The following is a 17,708-nucleotide window of genomic DNA, read 5'->3' on the forward strand; positions in this document are numbered from 1 at the left end:
CTCAGGACCATCTAATCAATGAGTGTGTGTGAATCATTTGGTTCATGGAATAGGCAGGTTTTCCTGTTTCAGTGCAGGAAAATCTCAAAAGTGTTTTTCAGCAGCCACACAAAAAAAATACAACCGGAATATAGTCCTCATTAATCCCATGTGTTAACACTTTGTATTCTTACAATTAAAAATCTCACACAGTATGATTTCTAGTGTTAAGAAAACAAAAATTCCTCTTAGCGGTCAGATAGATCTCTTTTAATAATACAGTATTTATTTGTTTTCAATAAAACCCAGTAACAGATGCTTAAGGGAGAAGCTGTTACAAGAGGGAAGGCAGACAATGACACCTCCTTATACTTTCACAGCAATCTATATATCAGGGATGTGTTGGGTTTTGTTGGGGTTTTTTTGTAGTTAATACCATCTGTTGCCTGACCAGTAATTCCCTTGTTCATTCCAGAAATTTTGTTGTTTAGTAGATCAGCTGTCTCGTCTTGATCTTCTGTCTAAATATCATTAGCTCTTAATGCTTTTTCTGGCCCATTAAAAGTCGTGCCCAGAATGTCATGGTTTAGTATATTGATTTCTGATTAATTGGTAGTAATTATTTTATTTTATTTTTATTTTATTTTATTTTAGATTTTGATTTTTTAGTGGATTCTGGAATGATCCTTTTGTAAAATGTTTCTGTCCTCCTGAATATTTTCAGTGAGATTTTGTTGGCAGTTTCTGTAATTCAGAAATGCAGAATACAGAAAAACCAAGTTCACCTGAGCTCAGTTAAAGAGCCTTTTCTTTATTGGTGTGATTTTGTTTGTATCCAATGTAAACTTCTCTTTTTTAAAATACGAATTGCTGGACTTTCTTGCATTTGCTATTTTTAACGTGAACTAGATGAGATGTACTTTAACAAGTTTGCAAGATTTTCAGAATTATTAAAGACTGATTTTACAATGCTGCCTTCAAAATACGGAACTAAATAGATGTAAAACTTCACAATGCTTAGAGAATAGCAGTTTTTAAAGTTCCCTAAATTGTGTGCTTGTATGTGTGTATGTTTGTATGTTACTTTATTTATATACCTGAAAAGCATGGTGGCTTCATGCTAACCATGTTGCAGCAGTAAATGGTACATGAAAAGTTAGAAGCTGCATTTGCTTTTCAGTAATCCTTTATTTTTATTTTTTAAAGTTGGGGTGTTTTTAATCCCAGTTCATGTCAATTTGCATTATTTGTTACATCAAAAAATGTTATGGATGTTCCTAGTTTATTTATGAAAACAACAAAAATCTGTAAAGAATACTTATTTCCTTTTAAATTTTCCCAATTCACCTGATAGCAATTGAGTGAATTCTTTTCCCTCTGCTCCTCCTTACTCATCCCAGTGGAAAAGTCTTTCAACTAGTATTTTTGCTATTATGACTCATGGAAGATTGTAACGAGTTGCTTAGAATAGAAAGCATAACTCTAAAAAGAGATGTAGGTGGAGATGTCATTGCTGGGAGGTATGCTGTGTTTGAAGGAATAATTTAAATTACAAAAATTGAAGACTTAAAGCAGTTAATTGTAAGTATTTATAAGCAGTGTTACTGTAGTAGCACTGTTAGCATGGTTACTTTTCCCTTCTACCCTCTCAGATTGATTGGGAGTACAAAATGCACTTTTATCAGCTTTAAAGAGCTTTTAAAAATGTCACTGTTATCCTAAATGCTAAAGAATGTTTTTAGTATTTATGGGGCATTGTATTAGATATTGTACTTCCCTATACCAAACTTAATGGATTAGAAGTGGCAGAACTTAAACAAAGATGGAAATGTTGTGGTTGGAGTTCTTGAACTGAAACGCAAAATAAAAATAGGCGTTTTTTAGGTAGCAAACTAATCACACACACACCAATACCTGAAATGTAATCAAAATAGATCAGTGTGAAATTCAGACCTAAATTTTGTTACTTGGTGTATTTAAAATGTCTTCCTAGAACTTTTTTAAAGTTATGGACCATTTGTCCTTCGCAGTCCTAGCAAAATAGCTAAACAAATTAAGTCTAATGTTATATTAGGCAAACTTGTAGAGTTTTCTATTTGCATTTATATCTGTAGGACTTTGGACATCTTCATGTAGCTTATTTGTCTACAGATGCAAGGAACCATGAGGATAGAAAAACTGGGTTTCTTCTTGCTGACCTTCTTACGGGAGTACTGGATGTAAATCCCAGCTTCCAAATCTCAGGAAATACTGCTGAAAGCCAGAGTTGTTTCTTTTCTGCAGGTTTTGTTTCTCTGTGCAATCCCACGTGTCTCAAACCTTTGAGATTGCTGCCACTTGAATTGTATGGTTCCATCTACACAGACTTTAACAATATGATGAAGAGGAAGAAAGGCTCAACTTTCTCTTACTTTCTTCCCAGAGTGCCAATTTCTTGTCTGCTTGTGTATCTGTGAACACTGAGAGTAGAGATTCAAAGGGCACCTTGCCCTTTATTCTGTACATGCTTTTCTTGTTCGCTGTTTTCTTTTTTATTTCCTGTGGCTAGTGGAAGATACCTGTGCTAGATACAGGTTGTACCATTTGTGGTCATTAAAACAAGTTTAAAAAAAAAGCCAGTAATGTGTCTGTCCCATAGGGTCCTTTACAAAACTGACTTTGTAAATCATCCTTTTCCGTAACATCAAAAAAAGTAGTTATACTTGGCCAATGAATAAACAAGAAAGTTCAAAATGCTTCTTCAGAAGTTCCTACAAACTCGATGTTGTGGAAGTCATGATCTTCAAATGTAGCATTGCATAGGTGGTGTGCTGTTTCCTTTGTAGCATCCAGTAATATCAACTGTTTTAACTTGTTGAACACTTGAGTCAAAGTCAACAAATTGGGAATGGAGGTGTTTTTCTACACAACGAACAGTGTAAACAATTGAGTATGTTCCAAAGAGATTGAGGCTGAGAGCCTAGTGGAGTTTTTAGAAGGTGTGGGTTTTTTAGTACAGGCTGATAAAATGAAAAGTAAATCTTTAAAAATTTCATAGTAGGTGCAGTTTAGAAGCTGAGGTGTAGGTTAATTGCTATATAACCAATATTAATAAGATTTTTTTTTCCCCAGATAGTTAATTGAACTCCAAGTTTCTGTGTTGGTTTTGGAGTTTATATTGAGAAATTTTTTTTGTTGGTTTTGTGTTTTATTTTGGCTTTAACACTTTGCTCTGAGGCACCTGGCACAGACCACTATCAAGAACTTAATACTGAAATGAAAGTTTAAATGCTGAGAATCAGGGTAATTTTTGCTTCTCAACAAAAATTGGCAGCACACTTATATATGGGTAGTATTTGAGTTTTTGAGTTGCCAAGGCAAAATTCTTTCAAGAATCCCAGTTCCAGTACATAGACATTGCGAGAGGTTTTGTTCTTGTATTTTCTTTCTTGTGGCTGAGGTGCTGCCTTAACACCAGGAAGGGCTGCCAAGTCTGGATCTTACCTTGCTCTTGTTCATCCGACTGTCATTTTCACAAGTCCTTCTTTGGCTTTAGGAAACATCTTGAATTTATTTGTTTCTTGTTCTTGAAAACGGTCTAATTTTTTAATTTTTTCCAAAGAATACATGAACAAATGTCCTTAAGGAATGCTTCAGAAACCTAAACACTCCTGGTTGTCTGATACTGATGGTTTAGGTCTTTATGGTGTGGTTTTCTGGTAGCTGGTACTGTCATATTTTGACAATATCACAAGGTGAAAATGCTAAACATTGAGTCTTTGGTTTAGTTCTGTCCAAGAGTATCAGCCATTCATTCACGTGCAAGAGAAAAATCTTAATCTTAAAGCTGTTACATGCATCTTTCATGCAGTAATAACATTTCCCCTCCTGTAAGCAGTAGGAGGGAACTAGAAATAATAAAAGCAGTAATTGAAAACTAAGTAAAGATGGACATTGTTTCATGTGAAGGATTTCACTAAGGGGTATTGCGCCTGTGGGGTCAGAGACTGCCTGCTGTGCCTGTGCTGCTGCTGAAACTTTTTGTACAAGAGTTAAATTTTCTGATAACACCTGTTAAATATTTTCTGAAAGAAGTTTACAGTGGGCTTATGTAATAGAAGCTCCATTTCACATATGAGAGAAAGACATTGTAAGAGGCAATGTTTTCTTCAGTTCCTTATGTCTTGAAATGACACATCACTGTGGTGGTGGATCTGAAGTGGTAGCAAGAAGGTTAGAATCTTTTGGAGTGTAGAATTTTTGATATAAAAGGCTTGTCTCTTCGCTTCTGAAGAGTTGAGAACTATGTATTGATACAGCTTTTCCCAGTTAGATTCAAGGTTACGTGGAATTGATTTGCTTGGGGAAAATGGAGGACAATGTGTCATTTTCAGTGCTTGTATAGTGTAAACGTATGCTCAGAATCTTAGACTGTTGGTGTGTATGCAAAAGAAAAATGTTTATAAGAACCATACTTAGTAGTCTTATTTATAGGAATATATTTCAGTGCTCTTACTTGTGGTGTGTATTCTATTTATGTATTTCAGCTGTCTTTGTATGAGGAAAGAAGTTCGTTGCGTAGTCATGTTTTCAGAAACAGTCTAATTGATTGTTTTTTCTTAATATAGAATACAGACTGATACATGCATACATGTAGTGATTGCTTTTGATACAGCAATAAGCTGCAAATGGCACAATAATGAAGTGTAGAGGGCAGTGTAAATGTACTGGCTCTTTGTATTGAATGGAAAGGAGACATCTGATTTGGGAAAAATGGTTCTGCCATCATATTTTACATAGCAAATGGTCACTGTGCAAGTTATTAACCATGGTGGCTGTCACTGAGGCATATGTGATGTGTGGGAGAGTCTTTAAACACTCATCAGATAATCACTCACTTTAAACACTCATCATGCTTCCAAGGTGAATGTGAACCAGTGCTGTAAAAAGAGGAAGGGCTGTACTCTTCAGTCAGACTTTGGAACCACCCTTTATCCTTTTGAGGAATGTTTCAACACATGTGGCTGAATGATGAGGAGCAGTAACATGAGGTCCTCTCACGCATCTGTGGCAGAGGAGCACACTGATCACAGCCAACGTGCTTGCATGATTGAAGTGTACCGTACTACACTCAGCTGTGACTCAGATCAAGGCAGTGCCTTCCCCTTCCCTTGGGACAAGGGACCCCATCTGCATTTATTCCAACTTTCTGTGCGCAGACAGAAGTCCCTGGGGCTTTTATTTTCAGATTTTCTTTGTAGCTTTGGAGGTGCAGTGGTTTAATCCAGCTGGCAGTTGTGTACCATGCAAACACTGGCTCACTTTCCTCCCACCCTGGTGCATCCAAAACAGATCACTGTGCTACCAAGAAGAAGTAATCTCCATCCCAGCCAAAACCAGAACAAGAGGGAAGACAAATTCTGGTGATTTCTGGGGAGGTGTTATTTTGTGTAATTAAAGATGAGATTCCATTGTCATGGCATGAGTAAAGGTCTTAATGACCTCTCTACCTTAAAACTTGAGGTCACCTTAATACATCTGTGATTGGCAATGTGAAGAGAGACTGAATATCTTTCAGCTCTGTATTATGAGAAGTAGAGGTTAACTTAGGCTCTAGGATGAGAAAAAGGAAAAAAATAAGCAGGAAACAAAAATAGAAGCTAATTTCTAAACTTGAAGTGTCAATTATACTGAAGTTTATTTCTGCTAGTGATTCAATTAACTGTAATGACTTAATTAAGCCAATAATTGAAATAATCTTGCTTCCTCAAAGTTTAGAATAGCCCCTGAAAAAATAATCTTGCATGTGCCATCTCACCTGCTGTGTGTACCAGTTTGGTCCATCAGGGGAAGTGTATTGGAGTAGGGTTAGGTTTGCTGCAAAACAGGAATTCTAGGAGGCAGATAGAATGTTCCAAATCACACTCTGTCTCATAGGTTTCACCTGGGCTTTGTTACAGCTCGTGTTTAGTGCCAGAGAATGTGGGTTAAAAGAGATTTGCATGATGCTGCATTTTCTTGAGTGATGTAAGAGCAGCAGTGTTTCATTTATTAACTACATCTGGTTGTTAATACACTTAATTATCGGCTTGTTGGTGTTAAATCTTTATATTGACAGAGTGACCTACTGTGTGTGTGGTTTTAGCCTTTTGAGGATATTGCCTTATCCTTTGAAACTAATGATAAGCAATATTTGTATGGTCTAAACATTTTAATGGTTTTACTTTATTAACGAATAATTTTGCATTTTAATTCATTCATGTCTTGCTTCTGAAGGTTTATCTTCCCAGTCCTTATGAGATGGGGTAAAGGCATTCTTTTTAGTCTGTGGTAATTTGTAATGCTTTTGAGTCCTGATAAGCTTTCTGGTAATACTTTGGATTCTGGAACAGAGTTACACTTGTATTGCTGTATCTCCTGTACACTGTGTATGCACATCTGCTGCTGCCTCGTTTCATCAGCTGCTGCTTGGGTCGTTCAAATTGTTGCATCTTTGTGGTAGATATTGCTTGGTACTGGTTTTAAGTTGACAATTACTGTTTGCTGCCAAGAGGTTTGTTTCTTTTTTCTTTTTACTTTTTTTTTTTTTACCTTTCCCCCGTGCCCTTCCCCCAAATGGGATTTTGACTAAACAGCATTGAAGAAAATCCAATGATCTCATGCATACATACATGGACTAATGAAGTTATGACTGTGCATAGTGGATGCCTACAATCAAAATTTCCTCTTAGAAACCTCAGTTTTGTGGCAGTCACGGCTTCTCCTTTGTCTGCACTGCCAGATTTGAACTCTTTAAGGCATTAAAAGACAATTTCTTCCTTGCAACTGTTGGTATGTGTTCTTGGGTTTTGTGTTGGGGTTTTTTGTTGCTTTTTTGTTCCAGGAGCTATATGAGTGAGTTGGTTTTTCTCTGCTCTAAAATGATGAACATTATTTGCTTCTGTTTGGTTTCCTAAAACCTCGAGCTTATGATTGCTAACCAGGTCACTCCTTAGAGCACTTTTTAATTACAGCTATCTCTGCTGCCATTTTGCTTTTGCTTCCTGACATGCCCTCTACCTATGTTCAGTCTGGTGTTCACATCTCCTTGACCATCCAAGTGACTCACAATGATGGTTTCGCACATCTCTTCCAGAAGGTACTAATTTCTGGTATTTTCATGGAGTCTTTGTAGGATATGTTGGGACACCAAGATGAGAGAGACTCCAAATTTGTTCAGCTTTCGAAAAGCCATTGGCACCATAATAGACAGTGTTTGGAAAATCCTGAATCTCCAGCATAGGCATACTTTACTTTGCAGGCAGCATTGGAGAATTGTGCCCCAAGACCTTGGAGAGAAAAAAAAAAGGCAGAGTTTGGTTCACTGCAGTTTTGAAGTGTACTTAATGTAATGGAAAATCAAAAGCTCCTCTTGTTCTTGAAGCAGTGGTGGCTGTGCTTCTGATCCCATTTTTTTTAGCTTTTGTATGATAATACCTGTTGTTCTGAAATTGGCTAGGAGTTTTTGTTTAGTGCAGCAGAGAGGATAACTTAAAATCATTTAAATTACTAGTTGGTGCTTTTTGTTATTACCTGTGGAATTCTATTCAGGAATTTTTTGTCTGAATCTTTGGGCACCTTTTTTCCCCGATTTCCCTGGGAAGTAAATTTTGCCATAAGTGAGCTTTCAAAGCTTGTTTATTCATGTTGCATTTAACTGGTGGTTTTAACTTCACTAGCAAAGTAGTTCACTCAAAGTATATAGTTCTATATCTATCTATCTATCTATCAGTATTTATATCTCTTGGAAGGCCAAGACTTTCTCTTTGCGTGTGTATATTTATACATATACATACATTTATACATAAAAAATAAAATTAAAATGTTGGCCTTGTAGAATTATACTGTATGGTCCATGCCATATATACCTGAATAGATATGTCTTCTGTGACTTGGTGTACTAGGAAAAGATGGATTTTTTTTTAGCCTTTGTCACAGTGTGTATGCACATGTGTGTATATACATATATGTATTTGTATATTTAGTGTGTCTTTGCATGTAAATATATATGTGACAACATTAATTTCTGAAGTAATTTCATTAAATCACTGTGGTTATACTACAGTTGAATTTAGCATATTGTTCTGAATTACCTTTTGCCAGCTAATTAGATAGTAATACTGCAGTTTTACTTCTGCAAAGGAGCATCCTTTCACAGAGAGAAGGTAGCTTGGCTTATCTTAGTATTTTCTACTGAAAATGTTATGGAAAGGTTTTGATTATTAATACAGACTTCCCTGTTTGTGAGGTTAACTAAAATACTGATGTGAATCAGAGCTGGAGCAGTACTTACATTCTCTTATCCAAGTATCCAGACATACCTGTTCCATCTATCAGCTTTTTTGACTATTGGTGGTCTGCAGTTGTTGTGAACTTAGTCAGCAACTAAATCTGTTCTGTGTTGCACAGTGTGTGTGATGAGAGTGGTACGAGGGCCAATAACGCTGCTTTATAAGTCTAAGATTAGAAGATATTTTCCCCCATTAACTTCAGTAATCTAGTCTACCTCTTTAAGCTGATTGCAGATAATTTTCAGATAACTGAGCAGCCCATAGCTACCATTGACTGAAACGAGCAAGATTTGTAGGTTCTTACTGCTTCTGAAAACTGGTCCAAAATGTCTGAAAATGTGTTCAGAATTAGCTTACTTCTGAAAGCGGTGAACACCTGCTTGTGTATTTATATAGTAATTAAATGCAAGTTTGACATATTTAGAATACTTTTGGTGTAATTGGCAAGGAGTGACAAGGTTATAAATTAGCACAGGTTGTTTAATTTGCTAATACAGTCACATAAGGTGTTGGGTTTTTTTTTTTTTTTTTTGTCCAAAATCTGGTTGTGGTTGCAGTAATTTCAAGCTATTGAGATAGAGTTTATGTATTGTAAAAAAGCAAGGATTTTTTTGAGAAGCAAGTTTCAAGAAGCATTTGTAAAACTTGTAGGTTAAAAAATGGAAAAGAATTTATTTTAAGTGAGAAAGTTATATTTAGACAAAGAGACTGCATGCAAGAATCATATAAAGATGAGTTTGAGCAACTTCTACTCATACAGATTTTGATGGAATTTTTTTTCTTTTAGTCACTTTTGCACCTTACAGTCACTGGATTTTGTGTGTGTTGCTATATCCTATTTTGCTGATATTACTCAGCTATAGTACAGTTTCACGTATTTGGAGCCTCCTGTTTCCCACTCTCTAATGCATCCACAATATTTATCAATATATGTGGTTTGGAACTGAAAAGCTTATGAAGTATCTCGTATTAACTCTACAATTTTTTAAACCTTTCAAGAGATGACACGAATAAGGAAGAAGATGAAGATGAAGAAGAAGCAGAGGAGGAGGAAGAGGAGGAGGAGGAAGAAGACAACAATAACAATGAGGAAGAAGAGTTTGAATGCTATCCACCAGGCATGAAAGTCCAAGTGCGGTATGGAAGAGGGAAAAATCAAAAAATGTATGAAGCTAGTATTAAAGATTCTGACATCGAAGGTGGAGAAGTCCTTTACTTGGTGCACTACTGTGGATGGAACGTGAGGTAACTTGAGTTTTAGTTAGTGATTACTTCTTGAATTACTTCTCAAATACACTTATGAATTTTAAAAACTAAATTAATAGACATCTGGAGTCCTAAACTTTCAGTATTGGTGTTCTGTGAAGGTCATTGTACTGTATGAAACTTAGATTTTTAACACTATATAAATGCAGGGCTTTAGTTACTTTGAAAATCATCTTAAAATGACTTGTTCAAAGAAGGCTTCATTTGTTCCCCATCTTACTTTGAGATCTTCCCATGCAGGTGACACATCACTCTTTTCAGGTTCCTCCTCTGGCTCTCTTAAGCCGATTTTCTCTGATTCAGTGTTTGAGTAGTGCATTTAGCTGAGTGAGCTCACTCTTGTCAGTGAAGCACAGAGTACACCAGCAGTAGGGTATTTAACTGGAAAACAACAAGATTCTTAGTGGCAAATAAGTGCACAGCAAGTAACTGCATTTCATCTGATCTGATATCTATCCTCCCTATCCCCCCTCCCCTCCCAGCCAGACTCTTCTTAGCCTAGTGGCTTCTTATGCTTTCTCTAATAGAAGGAGGAGCATATGGGTTTTATTGTCTTTAGTCTAGCATTAATAGAAATAAGTTGAAGTATTTCTGTTGCTATTTCAGACCTTTTTTTGCCATATAAAACTTGAAGCAACTTTGAAAACAGTAGAGAAAAATTTTTGAGCAGCTTATAAGCATGTCTGCTCCTTTCCTCAGTTTCCACATAATTCCTCATTGTCCTTACATATTACCTTTTAAACTTTATTACTGTCTGAAAAAAAAAAAACCCACAAGTCTGAGACAAGTCTGAGGTACTTTTTTCTTATTTTTCCTGATCTGGGAAAGCTGAGGTTCTTGTAACCTTCATCTGTCATCTGGGCATCCTGCCTCTGGCCAAGAGGGTAGGACAAATACCATTTATTCAGTTCTAGCAAGATCTGCTAGCAAAGGTAACAGAGAAGTGCAGTGCTTCTCTTGCTGCCTTGAATTCACCTCTTTGCATCAAGGCCCGGTGGTTTCCAGGCGCTACTGCCAAGGAGGAATCTCGCTCTTGCTGGTTTTGCTACCGATCTTCTGTAGAATTTTGATCTGCATTGACCTACAGGAATAGCATCTGACATAAACTGTCTTCAGGCAACGTCTGTAAGCATAGTGGGCTGTGAAGTCAAGATATGAGGGGAGATGCAGCCTGCTCAAGGTGGGAGCTGGGGTGTGACTTGCATTCTGGTCCAGTTCTTATTGAGGAGGACTCCCTTGGAGTGCAATTTGCTGAAATTTTCATCCCACTCATTGAAGACTACTGTGTGTACCATTCCAAGAGGTTTCTTGATTTTAAACTCTTGCTTTGGAATTCACGTGTAAGCATGGAAGTTATTTTTCTTTTGGAGCAAATATCATGCTGTTATCCATGCTGTGAGGTGAGATGATCAGAGTTTTATTTGAGCAGTACTACTTCAAATCTGAAGAAATGAGAAGTCAGAAATGAGTCTTCTTCACCTTGGAGATCCCAGCACCCCAGTTCTTAAAGGAGAAATCAAGATTCTAAATTTTTAACTCTGCATTTTAAGCAAATCTGCAGATTGATGTCAGAGGCGTTATTTCTGTGACTAGCATATGTTTGACAATAAAAGCATTTTTAGTTTAACTCATTTGAGAACTAAGGAGTGTTGATTGTTTGGTCTTTCTGGCAGTAGGACTTGAGTTTATATTTTTACCTGGTGTTTCAAAAGAGCCCTCTGAAAAGGTTTGGGGGGGAGTAGGATTCTTCACTGAAAAATACATCAGTGAATGAGATTTAGCTGTGGAACTGTGCATGGACTCTGCTAAATGTGGCTATTTTTTTCATACATGTAAAATTACTTTAGTTTATGGATTTGACAGGTAGAGTGTGTAAGCCTCAGCTTTAGCCAGCATCTAAACACTTGGACAGTTTAGTATTGTGAAGACTAGTCTTGTAGGCTGTAACAGCTTGATTTGGCCTTCAGTCAATGACAACCCGGAAAAGCAACTGTCTTAGCTGGGTAGGAAGCAATTTCCTCCTCTCCTTATTCATTGTGGATGACTTAGCAGGCACAGGTACTGTATGTACAGTACAGGGAATACACTGAACTAGGATTTGCTAATCATCCAGGGTTTTTTTAGTTCTGTCATTCTTCTGCTCCTTAAAGTTTTCCCGTTTCCCCTTTTGGTCAAGTATGCCATTTAATGGCCTGTTCTTTAAACTCATGAGTTGGAGCAGAAATCCTAAACAACTACTAATGGCTCTTATCTACAAGTTAATTTCAGTATCAGTCTGGATTTCAGAATAGCTGTTTGTGTGGGCACGCTCACATTCTTTAGGGTACTTGGAATGAAGTTGGGTAAACTTGATACTCATCCTCATTAGTTGGGTTTTTTTAAATGCTCTGGCCCAGTAACATTAAGAACTGTGAAACGTTTTTTGTTTTAAAGAGTAAATAGCGCAGAAGCTTTACAGTGTTATGTTGAAGGATCTTGTTACCTCCTGAGATTCAGGTGAGGTGTGTCTCTGAATGGTAGTGTTCAGTGGAGCCTGACTTGTAGTCAAAGGGAATGGTAGAAATCTCTACCCTGTTACAGGGACCTGTTTATGTTACCACATATTACCAGAAAAACCAGAAATACTGAGAAACTGTACTTCTTCTGACAGACCAGTGATGTTCAGAATTACATGTAATTCATACATATTTGCTTTATATGTAACTAAAACTTACTTGGGGCCTACGGTGCCAGTTCCTTCTGTTGTAATTTTAATCTTCAGTGCAAAGAACAGTTCATTTTATAAGTGTTTGAGGTGACTTTTCTTCTGCAGTGTATTCCCAGTAATTAGAGGGTGCATATTTAAAAAGCATTTAGATTGATGAAACTGTGTATCATTATGGTACAAAATCACAGGACATGTTATTCTTGAATGTTTCAAATGTTTAAAGCTTAGAGTTATTATTTTCAACACTTCTTTCCTTCAGAAATCTGCATGTGAAAGTGCTCATTTTGGTCTAAGTTTGTTGAAACATTACTTCATATACAAATTTTATACTTCACAGTCAACCACTAAAATTAAATTTGCAGCAAAATTTCGGGTCCTGGAGAGTAATGTATGTCATGGGGGGACAGGGGAGGGATTATTAAAAAAAAAAAGAAAGAAATTAGGCGAACTAGAATCCCCATCTAATATTCCAGTATTTAAGTATCAGACTAGTTTTTCTCCTTTCCTTGATCACAGAAAAAAAAATTAATTGTCTCTTTTTAGCAGCTACAGATAGTATACTGGACCTTATCAGTGAATTTGCCAAAGCTTGCTAGCTCCTTGAGGTCACCTGTCCTGAGAAAAGTGCTATCTTTGCTAGCATAAATCTAGTCTGGCCAAGTATGCTTTCTTCCTTGTTTCTCCTCTAGTACTTCTGTGGAAGATCGATTGTGCAGTCTCTGAGAGTATGTTGTGGTGCATTTTATCTTGCAAGTAATGTATGTGAATGTAATAGTATCAGTACATACTCTGATGCAAGGTGCTCTTCTTTGTCTTCATTTTGGTAAGGCAAGCAGAATTTCTTTATGGAAGCGTTCCAGGTTTTCATATGAAACCTGGTTTAAAAAATTAAGTAAATAATAATTCCTTATTAAATCTCCGTCTTGATTTTCCAAGACATTTGTGGCACCTCTTTTAGGAGGTCCCCATATTATCTCCTTCCTCTCTACTCTCATCTGCTCACTTTAGGGTGGTAAAGCTAGTACATGTGAAAAACAGCACTGCAGTAAAACAACCCAGGTCCTCTGAAAGTACATGCTTCTTGTAATGAGAGCTGAATAACTTTTTGGATAATATTTTTAGGTTAATTTTTTTTTGTGAGCAGACTGTCCAAAGTAAGATTAGTGATGGAGTAAGTGTTCATATGTTAGCAGATGCAGTTCTAGAAAGAGGCTCTAGTCTGAGTCACTCACCCTATTTTAGATGCAGCTTTCAGGGTGCTTCTCTGTCTTGCAGGGGAGGAGAATGTAATTTAGGGTCAGGTTGTCAACTGTGGCTTGGAATGTATCTTTTTTGCAGGATCTGTTTCAGCCTGGGGTCCAGTTGTCCCAGACTTTGGCAAGCCATATGCATCAGATGTGTGAGTAGTGAAAGGAGCTGTGTGATGCAAGGGTGTGAAGTGTGGGGCAGCGGATTCCCTGGAGAAGATGGGAGATTTCTCTGACCTCCTCACAGGGTCTGCCTGCTGTTTTGGATGCAGTCAGGAGTAAAGCAGGATGTGCTCTGGCCAGCAACTGTGACTGTCACACATTAGTGTTCCAATTTGTGCTCCTTGAGATGAGGGCTTGCATGACCACCATTTCTAATCCATGATGTTTAGGACTGTGGTATGGAGAGGTATTCTCTTCAGAATCTGCACTTCTCTCCTTTGGTTCAGTGTGCCCCCGTGTCTGTCAGCTCTTGCCCCAACAGGCACTGCAGTTGCTGTGAATCTCAGACAGTGTGGGCTGTGCACAGACTTTGCAAAGGAGGAAGATTAATTTCTTATTGGAGATGCATAAGAATGAGTGAATACAATTTTGATATTCTAGCAATGTGGTTGAGGCAGAAAGGACACTGTCAGAATCCTCACTTTTCACCATGTGTTTGTCAGGTCCTAGTGCTGTTTTCCTGCATGTATTTAGATATAATAAAATACTCCTGCATTTCTCTGGGTCACAAAGTCCATTTGGCAGGTGCTTCATGGTATTCCTTGTGCAAAACACGTCTTTGTCTTGAAGATAGATTGCTTCAACTAGGGTTTCCCACAGTCTCACAGAATATGGGATTTTTTTCCATATGAGCAAGTACTCCGCAGAATTATATTTCAGTTTTGAACCTGTTTACTGGCATTTCACCTGGTAATGGCAGGGTAATACTACAATGAGAGTGGTGTCTGCAGCAGTGTACGCAGTCTTGGTATATCGTAGTCTGCATGGTCTGCTGTGAGATTTTGTGGGTTTTATTGTCACATGGAGGTGAAAAGGCAGAATAAATTGTTTTGGAGATATATTTTTCAGACTGTTGCTATTTCATTTTTCACTGTATTATTATGTGACATTTAAGTTAGAATACAGTATTTAGCTTCTGAAATCCCTTGTATAGATCATAACTTATAATGCTTAGGGAAGCAGGTTGGAAACTTGCATGTTTTTCCCAAAATATTTTTAATTTATGTCAATATTGTGGATATAATTGACAGTGGTTGCAAAGAAGCTGAATTAGGACTGTGTCTGTAGTCATTGCATACATCAAAATTATGAATGAGTAAGCCCAGCTGGAAAGCCATTATGGTGATTGTGCTCAACTCCATCTTGTACAAGTTTTTCTGGAGAGTGTGGTTTTGGGTTTTTAAAGTTAATTTTTTCCCCTATATTTCTATGTTTACCTAGGAGGACCAGAATTTGTTTGTATGTACACTCAGATCAAAGTTAATACCAACTAATTTTTAACTGAACTGTGCCTTATGCATATGGTTCTTGAATTTACAGTTTAAGTAGTAAAGCAGCTTATTCTTATTGGGAGGAAAAAAATTGATTTAAATGATTCTTGACTTTTTCAGAAATACACAATCTGGCAAGCACAGTACCAGAGTTACAGTATATTCTTACTAAGAATGTACTTCTTTGGTCTTGGATTTGTACTTAACAGGTCCAGTCTTGAATAACAAGATGCCTGTTGTTAATATCTTGGTGCTATTTAGTAAGTTTTTGTCTTGTATCACTGATGCTAAGTGGAAACCTTTAACAGAAAAGGAACTGAAAAATGTCCCTGTGAAGTCAGTGAAGTCACCAAAGCTGGTGACTCTGAAGGGGTACTCACTCCAGATAACTCTTTGCAGTCACTTGGGATCGAAAGAGTTTATATTTATTTACTGGTCACATTTTATGTAGTTGAAAGGATTTATTTTATTGTTACTTTATTTTATTGTTTATTTTATTGTTAAGGTTTGACAGTGTATAAATAGGAAGTATACTTTTTAGAGGTCTGTACAGATTTCTCATTCAGGTAGTTTGTTTTACCTGCATACATGGATTTCTGCTGTTCTGTGCAGACTGGAAAATAGGTTTTGCATTTACCCCTCAGCCTAAAAAGACATTAATCCTCTGAACCTTAGCTGAAACTTCACAGACTTGAGAATTCCACAAATTACTTGATTCAAAATCCAGTTCTGTTTTTATATGGCTATTAATTCCCTTTTTCCTCAGTTAAATTTCTACTGTGATGTGATTATCTGCTTAAAACAATAAATGTGTACGATTTCTTTTTCTTTTTAGGTATGATGAGTGGATAAAGGCAGACAAGATAGTAAGACCCGCTGACAAAAATGTACCAAAAATTAAGCATCGAAAGAAAATAAAGGTAGTTTTTCTCCCTTTTCTCTCTTGTTGCTCCCTCTGTTAGTTTGATACATAGTTAAGTAATCCCTGCCTCCCTTCCTGACCTTTTGATTGGCCTACAAATGCTTATAGGCAAAGCAACTTCGTAGCCTTTTAAATATGGATACTCTATTCATCATGGTTTTGGCTTTTCTCCTTGTGGTAAGGAGGGGAAGCTTCTCTTTCCTTCTTTCCTGAATTTTTAATAAAATGTATGTAGTCATTTACAGAAATCAAATGAGGAGGATACAGATTATTGTCAGTGTTGGGAGCCAGCTTGAGGGGGGTGAAATCTGAGAGCTCTCTGATTCTGCAGCACAAACCTGTGGACTAGTCCATGTGCATGGGAATCTATAATTTTATTGCTTTCTTTAATCTTTCAAAATTGGTTCTTCCACAACTGGTATTTAGGCTTAGATGATGACATATTTCTTGGACAGTGGGCTGCAAGGAAGCTTTGCCTTCTGCCGCTGCTGAGCCTGGCATGCTGCAGTGTCACTTCTCCTCGAGCACTGGTGGCAGTTGTTTTCCCATTTGTTTTAGTGTTGACAAAGTCCCTGTTTTCAGTAGAAGGGTCTTGGCATGGAGTGTAGAAAGGTGTTTGTAGTCCTTTAAACAAAGAGGAGAGCTTTCTACTACAGATTGAATGTTTACGATAACTGTAAGCGCTGTTTAATTGTAATCCATTATAAAGTATGTGCTCCACTGAGAAGAGTTTTTGTTTCCTTTCTTCACCTAGAATAAAACTGACAGAGAGAAGGAAGAGAAGTATTCTCCTAAACCTTGTAAATTGCGACGTTTGTCAAAACCCCCCTTTCATACCAGCACATCACCGGAGTCTGGGTCCAAACTTGACAGCACTGAAGCCAAAAATACTGAACAAGCTCCAGTTAAATCAGTAGAAATTACTTCTATCATTAATGGGCTACAAGGTATTGTACTTAAAAGCTTTTTCTAATTCTGTATATGGCCTTTAAACAGGAGTAAATGACAGTGTAGAATAACAGATGCAACTAAATGTTTGAGTCTGTCTGGCTAATTATAACATCATCTTCAGAAATAACCCTTGCACAAAAACAGTGTTGGCAGTTTCTGTGAATTCAGTGTGTTAATGGTCATTACATTTTGTGTTGCCATCCTTTTTTTCTTTTTTGTTTGTTTGTTTGATATAGAGCAAAGCATTTTTACTTCCTATCTAATTTCTAAATTTTTAATTTTTGATTTACCTAAGCTATAAGACCCATTATTCATACCCGCATTTCTGTTGCTAGCACTGTGCTCCACTGCCCACACATTTACAGCAGCATTTTAATACATACTTGATTCTCTTCATTCTCAGATTAGAGCATGCTTCCAGAGAAGGAAATCATGTATAGTATAGGTATTTTGGGTAACCACAAGCTTTTGTGGAAGCTATGTGAATTTAATAATCATTCCAACTTATTTGAACTTGAATGACACTGGCCACTGGGCTCCAAAACTGTAGTCAACATGATCTATAATACTTTATTTCCTTAGGAAATGAGAAACAAAAAAAAAAAATCCAAACAATTAGCAATGACACTATTATTAGTGTGATAATTAATCTGTAATTAACTTTACATATCAAGGAGTTACATATATATATATATTTGAGCCAATTTCTGTGTTTCTCCTTGAATCCATATCTTTTTGCACTGAGATTGCTGTTGATTCCTTTGACATGATATATCTTCGTTCTTCTCTCAGTTTCTTTGTTGCTGACCCTGAATTTTCTTGCAGTTGTCCTAC

General features: G+C 36.9%; 1 protein-coding gene across 10 annotated transcripts in view; it reads left to right on the forward strand.

Annotated features, from left to right (window-relative positions):
* ARID4B (AT-rich interaction domain 4B) overlaps positions 1–17,708 on the forward strand; it is an 88,467-nt gene that overhangs the window by 60,094 nt on the left and 10,665 nt on the right. For 8 of the 10 annotated variants that reach the window (XM_068185034.1, XM_068185035.1, XM_068185036.1 and 5 more), the window contains 3 exons: positions 9,288–9,533; positions 15,837–15,921; positions 16,678–16,870. In XM_068185034.1, coding sequence (XP_068041135.1) covers positions 9,288–9,533; positions 15,837–15,921; positions 16,678–16,870 — 524 coding nt within the window. The remainder of the gene's footprint in view (positions 1–9,287; positions 9,534–15,836; positions 15,922–16,677; positions 16,871–17,708) is intronic. The other 2 variants (XM_068185038.1, XM_068185039.1) reach the window with 1 other exon arrangement.

Source organism: Anomalospiza imberbis, chromosome 3, assembly GCF_031753505.1.
Source record: "Anomalospiza imberbis isolate Cuckoo-Finch-1a 21T00152 chromosome 3, ASM3175350v1, whole genome shotgun sequence".
NCBI classification, from domain to species: Eukaryota; Metazoa; Chordata; class Aves; order Passeriformes; family Viduidae; genus Anomalospiza; species Anomalospiza imberbis.